The 11,979-nt window shown below is 39.8% G+C and overlaps 1 protein-coding gene across 5 annotated transcripts in view; it reads right to left on the bottom strand.

Annotated features, from left to right (window-relative positions):
- Positions 1 to 1,727: 1,727 nt before the first annotated feature.
- Positions 1,728 to 11,979, bottom strand: part of DCLK2 (doublecortin like kinase 2) — a 79,784-nt gene continuing 69,532 nt past the window's right edge. For 2 of the 5 annotated variants that reach the window (XR_015803366.1, XR_001403306.2), the window contains 7 exons: positions 11,585 to 11,718; positions 10,244 to 10,321; positions 9,023 to 9,119; positions 7,494 to 7,574; positions 6,618 to 6,734; positions 5,741 to 5,823; positions 1,728 to 3,100 (listed from right to left, as the gene is read on the bottom strand). Coding sequence is in view for 3 of the 5 variants with exons in the window: in XM_014878979.2 (XP_014734465.1) it covers positions 2,888 to 3,100; positions 6,618 to 6,734; positions 7,494 to 7,574; positions 9,023 to 9,119; positions 10,244 to 10,321; positions 11,585 to 11,718 (720 nt within the window). In the remaining 2 variants the exon portion in view is untranslated. Of the gene's footprint in view, positions 3,101 to 4,909; positions 4,923 to 5,740; positions 5,824 to 6,617; positions 6,735 to 7,493; positions 7,575 to 9,022; positions 9,120 to 10,243; positions 10,322 to 11,584; positions 11,719 to 11,979 lie in introns of all 5 variants that reach the window. The other 3 variants (XM_014878979.2, XM_014878980.2, XM_088164096.1) reach the window with 2 other exon arrangements.

Raw genomic sequence — 11,979 nt, 5'->3', positions numbered from 1 at the left:
CTTGATGAAAGTAACGCCATAAAACAGCATCTTCAGTAATGTATTTTGAGAATTATTTTAAATAATTTTTGATGTTCCAGAATGAGGGTAATTGTCTATAAGGGTAACTATGGAAGGGAATCAATCAGTGGACAAAGCGTTGTGCTGATTTATGGCAGGAGAGGATTCAGTCCTGGGACTTTAAATCTAGAACTGCAGGAATGGCTCGTTGGACTTTTGTGAACAACTACTCGCTTTCAAAGAACCTAGAAAGATTAGGATATTTTAAAAGATTTTTTTTAAGAATTATTTTTTTAAATGTAGGTATGGTAGCAGTAGAGCTGTCACTGTGGAGTGTTTTTATCAGTCCTTTCTGAAAAATGTGTTACTTGTTTTCAATTTCTATCAAACAGGAAAAAAAATTGTGGACCAGAACTATTTTTGCCTTCTTTTAGCAGCAACTGGTGATTCTACAAGGGAAGGACTAAATGAAAGTGCAGCAGGTGAGAAACCAAATGTGATACTTAGGGACCTTCAATAAGTGTTTTAGTGCTAACCAACACATCTTTATTTTATTTTTATGTTAAACTGTGGTATCTCCTGCACCTATGCACAGACTGAACTTATGTGGAACTATGTTAAGGCATGGAGTAGTGCTAAAATTTTGCTAAGGACTGGGGACTTTCCCAGCTATCCTGTGTTTTTATCTGATTGTTGGCCACATGATCATCTTTTCCAGCTGTCATCACTATTTTTAAAAAGGCATTTTGGAACATGCCTCTGCTCTGTGCATCAAAATACTTGTCTAAAACTGTTCAGATGTTGATCAGTCATGAACTTAGGGACATGAATTCAGGGTACTTCTCTTTACTTTCTTCTTCCATGACACAAGATAATAGTTTAGAACTGGCAGCTGTTGACCAGGCAAATGATGATCCTTTCTGTTACAGATGCATAATTATTTGTGCAACACAACTTGTTGGAAATCCTTGCCAATCCATGGCAGTTTTTTTCTTCATAGCTCTTCATCCATTCTCTGAGGTGAAACAAAACCCAGCATTCATTATTTGCTTGATGCTCCCTCTCTGCTGATCTCCCAGTTCAGCTCTTTTGGAGGCTCCCTGTCTTTGCTGTGGGGGCTGGTTAGCCTGCACCACCTGAAATTCCACATCCTGTCTTTGGCTGAGCCTGAGACTTGTTGCAGAAATCACCAACCACACAGGCAGCCAGCTAAGGCTCTCAACAGTTTATCTTCTGGTTAAGGCTGGAGTGATATCTTAATCTTTTTGCACTGTACCAGAAACCAAATTATTTTACAGAAAGGCTATTCCCATACTCTTCAAGTATATTTAACTTAGCCCAGGGAACCCACAACAAAGTTATTTCACAAGGATTGGTTGTAACTCAACCTTTTTATCACAGTTTCAGACATGCCATGTTTTCCTACCTTTAATACAATTTTTTTTGCAAAGATGTTGCACATCTTTCAGCCACCATGGCCTTAAGTTATCAGTTGGCACTTTCTAATCTTTATACGCTTTTCAAAAGGTAAAACAACCATGTTTAATCATGCCTTTCACAGGAAGCAATGAACTTTAAAACATGAAGTTTATGGGAACCCCTCAAATTAATTTTCGTAAATTGTTTTGGTAGGCATCTAATTGTTCAGTCTCTCCAATGGGAATAAGACAACAGTGTCACTGACAAAATAACTGAGCTCTCAAAGAAATGAATGACTTTTTGTGTTGGTTTTTTTTTTTTTTAATGAAGAAAGTTTATTGCAGATCTTTCTTTTACAATTCTAGTAGAAAGTATAGCTAAGAGAAAAAATGAACTATGACCAATTCATAAGAACGAGCAAAGGAAAAGGATTAAGCTGAATACATACTCTATTGAACTAAGCATTATGGTAAAGAGAAAACCTCGTCTATTTTGTGACTGCAGATTAAGGAGAGCTGCTTCCCAATCCTGGTTTCCAGTGCCTGCACCAGGTGAATAGGGGGATAGCACTGACAAACCTCTGATGGCTATTGATAGCAGCTCCTCTATCAGATTGTCCTAGAATTAGGAGCTGCTCAGTTCATCATAGTTTGGATAACATGCAGCAGGCTTTCCCTTCACAGGCCCAAAGTTATTTTATTTTATCTAACAGGTAGTCTGACCCTGGAGAAAGGCGTGGATGGAACACTTGTGGCTAGGATAGAAAAGGGCTAAAGCACAAAGGCTTCCTTACACTCCAGTCTTCGTAACAAATAAATGTCCACTGCTCATGTTTACATCCCAAGTTACTTTATTTAAATTCATATTATCTAAACACTACCCTGCCTGCAAGTCAGATAACAAACTTGATGGAAAACAACCATCCTTCCCTCTCTATCTCCAAATGTTTGTCTCATGATATTTTACAGTTAGTCCACTAAAAAATTCTTCGTGAAAATTTGCCTCTTCAAGTTCAGTAGAAACTTGACTAAAAATAGAGGCATTGGAATAGAAGGCAAATAGAAGTTTTCTTCCCTTGTCTGCCTCTCCCACTTTTCTGAGAATTCCCATTAGAAGACCAGAACAGAGCCTGCTGGTGGAAGTGAGGCCAGGTAACTGTTCCCCACCTCACTGCTCATATAAAAATATGGTTAGCTACACCATAAGTTAGTCTATTTAGAGCCCAAGGCTGTGTGAAATGGAGTTAATTATTAACACAGAGAACTTAAAAACCCACCTAACATTGCCAGAGTCTTTCCCCTACTGCTGTTCCCAAGAGGTGGTTCTGTCACCCCCAGTGAGAGAGAGAGGATCAGACCCGGCCGGGGCTCGCCACGAGAGGTGCACACAAACTGAAAACAGTCATGGGAAATGAGGAAAACTGCGGCCAGAGTGTGGGGAGCTTCAGCTGGATTTGTTTTCCCCAGCCCTAGGCACCAGGCTGATCCCCAGCAAGCTCAGGAGAAGGCAGCGTGGGGGACCGGAGTGGCTCAGGAGCAGCAGGGAGGAGGGGCTCGGAGCCAGCCACACGAGGATCAGCAGCTGCAGCAGCAATTGCAGAAATTTTCTCCATTCCAGCTCTACCAGAGTCCTGACAGCGCTTGCTGCAGAAAATCTGACTCTCTTTATCTAGAGCTGTGTTCTACAAACAAACAAACAGAACAAACCCGAGGCACAACATGAAACAGCACTTAAATACAGCCCTGGCTTAAAGGTTAAAACAATCTACAAGACATGAACTGCATGCAATACAGCCAGGATAAAAAAGGAGAAATAACATTAGAAATCTTTTATATAACGGATGGTATAATTTTTGTGATGCTGACTTTAGGAAATGTAAGGAAAACTTCTCTTCAAGATGGAAGCTTGCCATGGCATTGCAGGTTTAAAATTTTTGTCTTGCAAGTCTGATGTGGAAAAAAAGATGGCACGAGTGCTTGTGATAGAGAAGGAACTTGCCATATTAGCAAAATTTATGTACCCGTGTTTTTGCAGACACAAGGAATCAGGTGATGCTTACTGAGAACTCAGTGCTAGAATTCCTGTAACAAACCACATGGTCCAGAAGGGGAGCCCCTGGGGAAGATGACAGATGGAAACCTAAACATTTTTTCTTTTTTCAAGGAAAGGGCCTGCTTTTCTGCTTAGTGGTAAGAGTAGGCAAATGACCTCTCATTGTGGCAAAAATGCATAATTTCTGAATTCTTAAAAATGAGTTTACAGGAGAAGGGAGCAACAGGTTGGAATGAAAATTGAGAATTCCATAGTGATTAGGTGGATTATCTGGAGTATGTGGTTCATCTGCTGAAGACAACAATTCCCATGCCCTCTACAGGATATGTGCTAATTATAAGGGTTAGGTGCTCTGCCTTTTCCTCAGCACTTTATTTTTTTGATTGGACTTGCTTTACTAATGTGAAAAATTCTGTGTGTTTTTAGTTGTATTTGACTAATACACTATTCACTGAATAATTAGTTGACACAAGTTAAATTTAGTATGGTTCAATTTTTTTTTCATATGTGTTTATTGTATCAAAATCATCAAGGACAGCAGATACAAAGTACCCTCTTTTCTTGTTGTTTTGTTGGTTTTGTTGGGTTTTTTTTAACTCAAGTTACATCTCTAGCCTCCCTGCATAGAGGTAAAAGGAGAAAATTCCATAGTCCACAACTGAGTTCTCTGCTACTGACAATCAACACTGTAAAGGAAGCATGCAAGGAAAGGAGCAGCTGAACTGGGTCTGGGCTTTTGAGATTAGTGATGGTCTAAAGGAGTCTTATCATTATCAAGACACCATTGCACTGCCTTTTTCCTTGCTGGAAAAAGTTGTAAAAAGGGGTTTCTGCTATTTCAGTGGCAGGTAAAGTTATTTAAAAGGGGAAGGACATGCTTTCAGTTCATGCTGACAATGATTTTCTCCTGTGCTGTCCTTTCCTATGTAATGCAGTTGAAGTTTTTATTTTTTAATTTTACTGTTGCTAAGCAGTAATGTTTTTTATTTATTTAGGAGTGGTTATCTCCTGTCTGGCACTAAAGGAAATATCAATTGAAATTTTTATTTTAAATAGGAACAATGTTTAGTTCAGTGGTTAGTTCTTTGTTCAGTTAGTTCTTTACTTCTGTCTTCAAAGGGTTCTCATCTTTTTCTAGCTCTTTTTAGATACAGTGAGACATAGACATGCACAAAATGACTGCCAGGAGCATAAACCAAGACGTGGCTGAGGAAGTAAAAAATTGTCGTATTGGTGTTTGCTTAGCCTATTTCAGATATGCATCACTCAAGAGAGAACACTTTCTTCCTAAGTGTTTAAAAGGTATTCCTTTGCTGGTTTGGTGTGGCTGTACAGCTTTTTCCACTTCAGACTGGCTTAGTTATTTCTCCTTTCTTCTTACAAATGGAGACCATGTACTTTTGGTGCAGCAGAACAAAGCATCGCCGTTAGTACGTACCATTGCCTTGGACCTACTCAGAGGAAAGCAATGCAGGCATTGGGAAAGGAGGAAAAAAGGAAGGAAGCAAGGGACAGAAACTAGACTTACTTTAAGCAGAACTAACACAATTGCAACAAATTTAGATTTACAGAACATTTTTTAATTGACAAAAAAAAAAAATCAGTAATGAATTAAGAGCAACATGCTTTTGGGGGCAGCAGGGACCTCCTGTGCAAGGACACTGAACTGGGGATGTGCAGTTTTACTTATCTGCCACAGGATGGTATTATCTGCATGGGCCAGGTGACAGTGTTGGAATGAGGTGATGCTAAAGGGGCTCCAGTGAATGTGCAGGTGGACTGAGAGAGCAATGCACTGCAATACACAGGAGTTACAAAGTGTGCTTGTCTGAAGCTGAATGTTGGTAAGCAATGAGTGCTGGAGCAAGTGAAGAACTTCTGAACACAAAGGTAACTGAATTTCAATGCTCAAGGTAAACCAGGGCAAGAATAACAAATTGGGGGCTTAACCCTCTTTAGATCACAGTGTTTTGAACAAGGTTTTACTTTTCCTTTCAGCATTAACTGGGAGCTGCATTCAGCAATTAATAATTATGCATTTACATCCTTCCATACCTGTTAGAAGGAAATAAAGCAGGGAAAAGGTAAAATGAGGTGAACTTTCCTAGCTGAAGGAGTGTCAGTAGCTAACAGAAAAAACCCACACCAATAAGAAGCCAGAAGCTACGCTGTGTCAGAGATCTGAGACAGGCTTAAGTGGCATGCAAGTGGGAGAGGGGCTGAGAGTTAGAATTAAAATTGCTCTTATTACATATAGTGCATTTTATACCAGTTTTCAGCTTCAGGCTTATCCATAGTCTCAACAGTATAAAGAATGAAGCTCTGAAGTCCCTCTCAAACTGTCAAGTCAAACTGTCAAATGAAATGTAGACAAGAGCATGAACCTGAAATCCATTTCCTGACTTATTTTTATGTTATTGCTTTTCCTACATTTAAAGTGTTTGCCTATTTAACTCATATAAATGTATTTGCAAAGACAGAGACATTTATTTAACTTTACTGGCTCTCAGATGATTAAAGCAATTCTTTGTTAACATAAGTGGGCTGGGCTTTGAGAGTAATTAATACTAATGGGAAGGTGAGGGTGGAAGTCCCTGTTACATTACCATGGATGGTTTTACTCTCTTTAAGTTACTGAAGATAAATTTTGTGTGCAGTGTCCATCCTTGCATCAGACAAGGACGGGCCCCAGTAAGATCAGAAAGAAAGGAAGTTTCTGCAGTGGAGCCTGGTTTTTGGAACAGGTAGTGTTGAACAATACTATGCTCAAGATGAAGCAATACTAGGTCAGGCACAGAGGAAGACCCTACTTAACTAACTAGGTGGGCAGTATGATAAAAAAGCCACACAGTTTTTACAATGAAAGATTTCAAATTGTTAATTAACTTCATTTTAACATACACTTACTTAGTGTTCACATGTTTCTGTTTGAAAGCTCATTTTTATCTCTTGGGTAGCACACTGTGATAGACTTGGTTGCTCTCAAGCAATGATGGGACAATCCACATTATACATCAATAAAGACTAGAATTAGAGGTTGTTCTAGTTTTGGGTTTGCTATTCTTGCACCACACATGCTCATAGAGCACTGTTAGGAAAATATGCAAAATATACTATCAATGTATAAAAATGTTCATTTCTCTTACCATGATGACAGAAACCCCAGCAGATGTGTTATTTTGCTTGGGTAGGGTGTTATTAAAGTGCTGCTTCAGTTTACCTGTTACTTCAGCTTGCATATTATTCTCCTGGGAAGCATCATCCTGTATAAGAAGGAAGACAATATTCAAGTTAGGAAAAAATAAAGAAGTTTTTTATCATCAGGTACTTTCTGCTTTTTAACATGTAGTAAATATTCAGACAAGCACTCAACACTCTGCTACATGAGATATAATTCCAGAGGAAAGGAACAGAGCAATCACTCACTGTTTTATGAATTAACTTTTATTTCTTAAAATGACATGTGACACTTTGAGTGCATTGATTTGTCCCACAATTATAAGCTGCAGGTTTGATTTAAGCAAGTTAAAAATAACATGCTTGAAATAATGTTAAAAATGAAAAGCATATTTTGTCACTTGGATTTCTTTCAAATCAGCACTTTAAATAGCCCATCATGTCCTAAGTCTGGAAGTGTTATAAAGTACCATAAATATGTTTGAGATGAGCTGTTATCCATTGATACACTTGTTAATAGTTGTCTTCTAATGTGTCAGGGAACTCCACATATCATATTCAGTCCCTCTTTTAGAACATGTCTGAAAATAAGCATTGACTGTGTCCATGTAAACCTAGTACTTATTAATAATTAATTGATTTAAAATCAATAAGCAATGCACTTTAGTGTTCTCCTTTGCTGCTCCCTGAGAAGATGAAGGACCTGGCATGCATCAGCTTAGTGTCTGTGGTAAATTAGGTGTTATAATTGCTAATTGTACTGCTGCTTCTGAACACTACACGTTAAGGGTTAGATTTACAGGTTTAATGTCAAATTAGAGACAAGTGAAATGTGATTTACTCACTGACACCCAGGGATGGCTTAGGATCTGTGCTGCTGTGTACCGGGCTTCAGCATTCACATGTAGCATCAGGCTGATTAACTCCTTCATTGATAAAGAGAAAAAAAAAAAAAAAAAAAAAAAAGAGTTTTAAGGGAGTGGGAAAGGACATTAAAACAGAAAACTCTCGGTTGCACCAAGTTATTCTCAATGCAATCTTCTTGATACCTGGATGGAAAAAAAACCAAAACCAGCTGATACCAGAACCAGTGATGCCAGTGTGACTGAAGTGGAACTTAAAATTGCCCCTTAGGATTAAGAGTCTGCCAGGCAGCATGTTTGATATCAACTTCTTCACTGTACTCATGTTTCACTGAGTCTATCGAAAACAAATGAAAAAGAAATGTTAAAAAAGTCAGCTCTAATGTTCCACTTTGTTCTCTAAATATTCATGTATGTGACCAGAACAAAGCAGACCTGAGAGAGATGAGATCCTCTCTGGGCAGTGCACATGCACTCAGTAACATTACATAAAAAAACACAAATCAGAGACAAGAATCTTCATCTGAAAGTAAAAAAACTGATTCAATTATTTGAAAAAACATTCTCTTCTGTGCTGCTGCAGAAGAAGAAAAGACATTTAGCCAAGTCCCCCATCAAAAAATCTTTTATAGCCTCCAAATTATCAGTCTTCATACGCTTATCAAATTTCAAGGGGACTGTCTGTTGCTTCAGTTTTGGGAAATGGTTTCTTCAAGCAGATGATAACAACACACCTAACTGAGAGCTTTCCCAACAGCCAAGTTATTTAGTCTGTGGTAGTCTGAAGTGAGACATCACCTTGAATACTGAGATGGAGGCCTTGTTTGTTCAGAATGCATGTCTGGAAATGTGTGAGAAGACTGGGACTTGGGAAATGTTGGTAAATGGATAAACACCCATTGGGAAATGCATAAAAAAGCAGAAAAAAATCAACTTCTCATTGGCTGGATAAAAAACCATCTTTGCTTGCTAGAGAGTCTTTAGATATTATTCAGAGCACTTTAGTGAATTAACCTGAGAAGTGGGGCTTACAACTTGGAACCTTTGTCCTACAGACACAATAAATTTAATCAAAACTGCAGTGATCACACAAGAACTGCTGGCAATGGCATTTAGCAATGGCTTGAAATGCTCTAATAAATGCCTCAAGTAAAATAGGAAGAAATGCCAACTGCATCCAGTCCGCAGAACAATAATTTTTTCTTTTTTAAAGAGTGGCTGGAGAGAAAAATTCAGAGACACGTTTATTTTACAGCTGAACCTGCTGTGAAGTGAACTGGGTATCAGGTGATGCTCCCTGAATGCAGCTGGCATTTTGCTACCCTTGCTCAGGCAGAACCATGACAGCCTGAAACACCTGAGCTTTCATCAGGCACTGTTCAGCTAAACCAACTAAAAAGGGGAAGAGGCTGCTCTGGATCCTCCAGGCTGCCTTCCCAACTGAGCACAGGCTGCACAGGGGCTGTTTCAGAAACAGAAATGCTGTTTCAGGTGGGAAAAAACATCAGTACCTTTGCTGAATCAGTGATGTTATCCCAGTAGGGAGAGGGAAATTCCAACTTCCCCACAAGTATCTGATCAAAGAGGTCTTCCTGAAGGTTGTTTTCACTGTAAAAGAGCAGTAACAAAAAACATTATGAGATAAAAAGCCAATTTGTCATGGGGTTTTAACTTGATTTGGGGATAGAACAGAAATTGTATTAGTAACTACTAGACATGCATAATCTGCCAGTTTATACAGTGATGGCTCTTCTGAGCCAATACATTGAGGTAACTCTTCCACTGGAATAGGAACTGCATTATTAACACACATTTATTCATCTCACTTATGGCTGGTTCTACTAGCATGATATGGACATTCTCTGTGCCCTCCCTCCAAACTGTAACCAAAGAATACATTGGCTTGCACAATGTATCTTTCAAAACACATTTTCATCTTTAAACATGAACAAACAACATGAAAAACCCAAATAAGTGAACTGATATTTTTTTCCATCAACAATAATTGTATTGTTTGCAAAATATTTTCGTTCGGTGTGGTGATTCAGTTAAAACCTAACTATTTTGTTAAGTATTTTGCTGCAAAAATGAACAGACAGGCCCTGCACTAGTGATTCATGCTAAGAGCAGAATTCCCTATTAAAATGTGCCAATTCCTTCTCATTCTCTGAAAAAAAAAAAAAAAACAAACCAAAAAAAACCCAAACAAACAAAAAAACCAATCAAACAAAAAAAAACGATTTAATTTTCAGTAGAACTCAGAAACAGTGTGGTTTTCAATAACAAAAAGGGTGTTTGCACACCCCACTGCTCGTCTGGGACTTCCCAAAAGGACGAACAAGGGTAAAAAGGCAGGATTTTTGCCCTCTCCTGGTTTATTTACCACTCCAGCTTTCCGGGAGCTGCCGCATCCCGGCTCCAGCGGCAGAGGGCAGCGCTTGCCTGTGGATGGCAGAGCTGGGATCCGCATGGAGACAAAAGGAAAAGCGGCTCTGCCCTCCCAGCCCTCCCGTAGCACTGAAACACACCTGCCCCCGTAGGAAAACAAATTCATAAAATTGATCCCAAAACCTAAAATGAGGAACAAATGAAAACCACTTAAAAACGTAAGGAAAACACATCAATCTGATCCACCTTTTTTTCTCCTCCAAGGATGCCTCCTTCAGGGAGAAAGGTCCGAATTGCTCTGAAAGAACTTGATTGCTTTTGCTGGTTTTCCCTTTGACACTCACCTGCGAAAAGGTGGGAATCCACACAACAGGATGTACGTGATCACACCTGCAGCCCAAATATCCACCTTTAAGCCATACCTGAGAAAACAAGGCTGGCTTACTTGTGCTGAATTAACAACAACAGCAGCAAAAAGTAATATAAAAAATAAATTACACTGACAGGATTATATGAGAATCTGTGTGTGTGCTTGCTGCTGATGTGAGGATGTATTTTGTGCCCGAGCATCTTTTTTTCACACCTTTACAGTCTTTAAGAAACCAGGATTCTATGATTTTTTTATTATTATTTTTTTTTCCCTCCACCATAAGCCTGTCCAGGGTCTTCTGAATATACTCAAATCCGAGTCAGTATGCAGGTTTCCCAATCCAGAGGCACTAATGATTAAAGACAAGGATGTGCCTTCTCAGTCCCCACAGTGAAGTAACTCTCTCTAAGGTTATCATGTGTTGCTAAGCAACAAGACACACCAATTCTCCATCCTCTCCAGTGAGTAACACAGGGAAGAAGAGCTGCACTGTTCTTTTAAAGCACAGAAATTAAAACACTGGAGGTCAAAAAGAGGCCTTTTCCCCTATTCAGTAGATTCAGTTTGTCAAAACCTCAAGCATGCAGACGAGGTGCCCTCTGACACCGCAGCTCACTGCAGCTGTGAATGTCTCTCAGTGCCACAAATGCTCTGAACAGGGAGTGAAACAACACAACAAAACCTCCCTCCATCAGGAAATTCACAGTGGTCACAGCTATGGCAAGAGTCAGAGCATGGAATGGAGTTCCTGTAGGTCTAAAAGGAGAGAGGACTTGTGGTTGGCGAAAATTTACCATTTAAATTTTTTTTTTCTGTATTTATGCAATGATCTGTTAAATACAGAATAATGGGGCTGTTCAATTTTAAGCAAACAGGATGTGTCACCCAAAAGGGTCACTTGAATCAACACGATCTAATTAGAACTGTCCTGAGAACAGGTTTAGACTAGGTGACCTCTGGAGCCTTTTCCAATATAAATGATTCCATTTCTAATGCAAGCACTGTGTTTTGCCTGCCTGTTCTTCCCCAGGCAGCTGCCATGGGTGGTACAATGGGCTCTGGATGCTGAGTGAGGCAGGGAGCACAAACAAATGGACTCCACTGCACCAGAGCTGGTCCTGGGGAGGTGGGAGAGGAGGCACAGGCGAATTCTGGGAGCAGGCAGAGCAAGGATACTGGCATCTTGGAGGAACTGGGAGCGATGCCCACGGGTGGTTTGGTTACAGAACAATGGAGGGCCGGCCTGTTGGAGCATTTAGATCTCACAACAAAAAGGAGTGGTTGCCAGGCCTGTGCTGGAGGCTGTCAGGCTCACCCTGTCTCTGCAATGATTTCTGGAGCCACGTAGGTGGGTGTCCCACAGACAGTGTACAAAGGGCCCTCGACCACTGTGGCCAGTCCAAAGTCTCCAAGCTTCAAGGACTTGGTTCCATCTGAATATTCACACACCTAGAATCAGAGAAATTAACACAGAATGAGGAGGAGGAGGACATCTGCATTTTTATATCCTCTAATTTCTTTGGGAAATCATCATCACCATGCCAAAAAGATGGAAAAAGAGGTAATTTCCACTGCCCTGTAGGGAAAGAAGAGAAAAAATGATATTCCCATTGATTGCAGCTGGAGCAAGTGTTCAATGGAGCTGTCTGGCAGCTATGTAGGTCAGACCATGACACAGCCTCGAGCAACTAGAGGTGGAAAAGAAAACCC

Source organism: Sturnus vulgaris, chromosome 4 (genome assembly GCF_052056855.1).
Source record: "Sturnus vulgaris isolate bStuVul1 chromosome 4, bStuVul1.hap1, whole genome shotgun sequence".
Taxonomy (NCBI): Eukaryota; Metazoa; Chordata; class Aves; order Passeriformes; family Sturnidae; genus Sturnus; species Sturnus vulgaris.
Note: the sequence above shows the minus strand (reverse complement) of the source record. Positions and strands in the feature narration are given on the sequence as shown.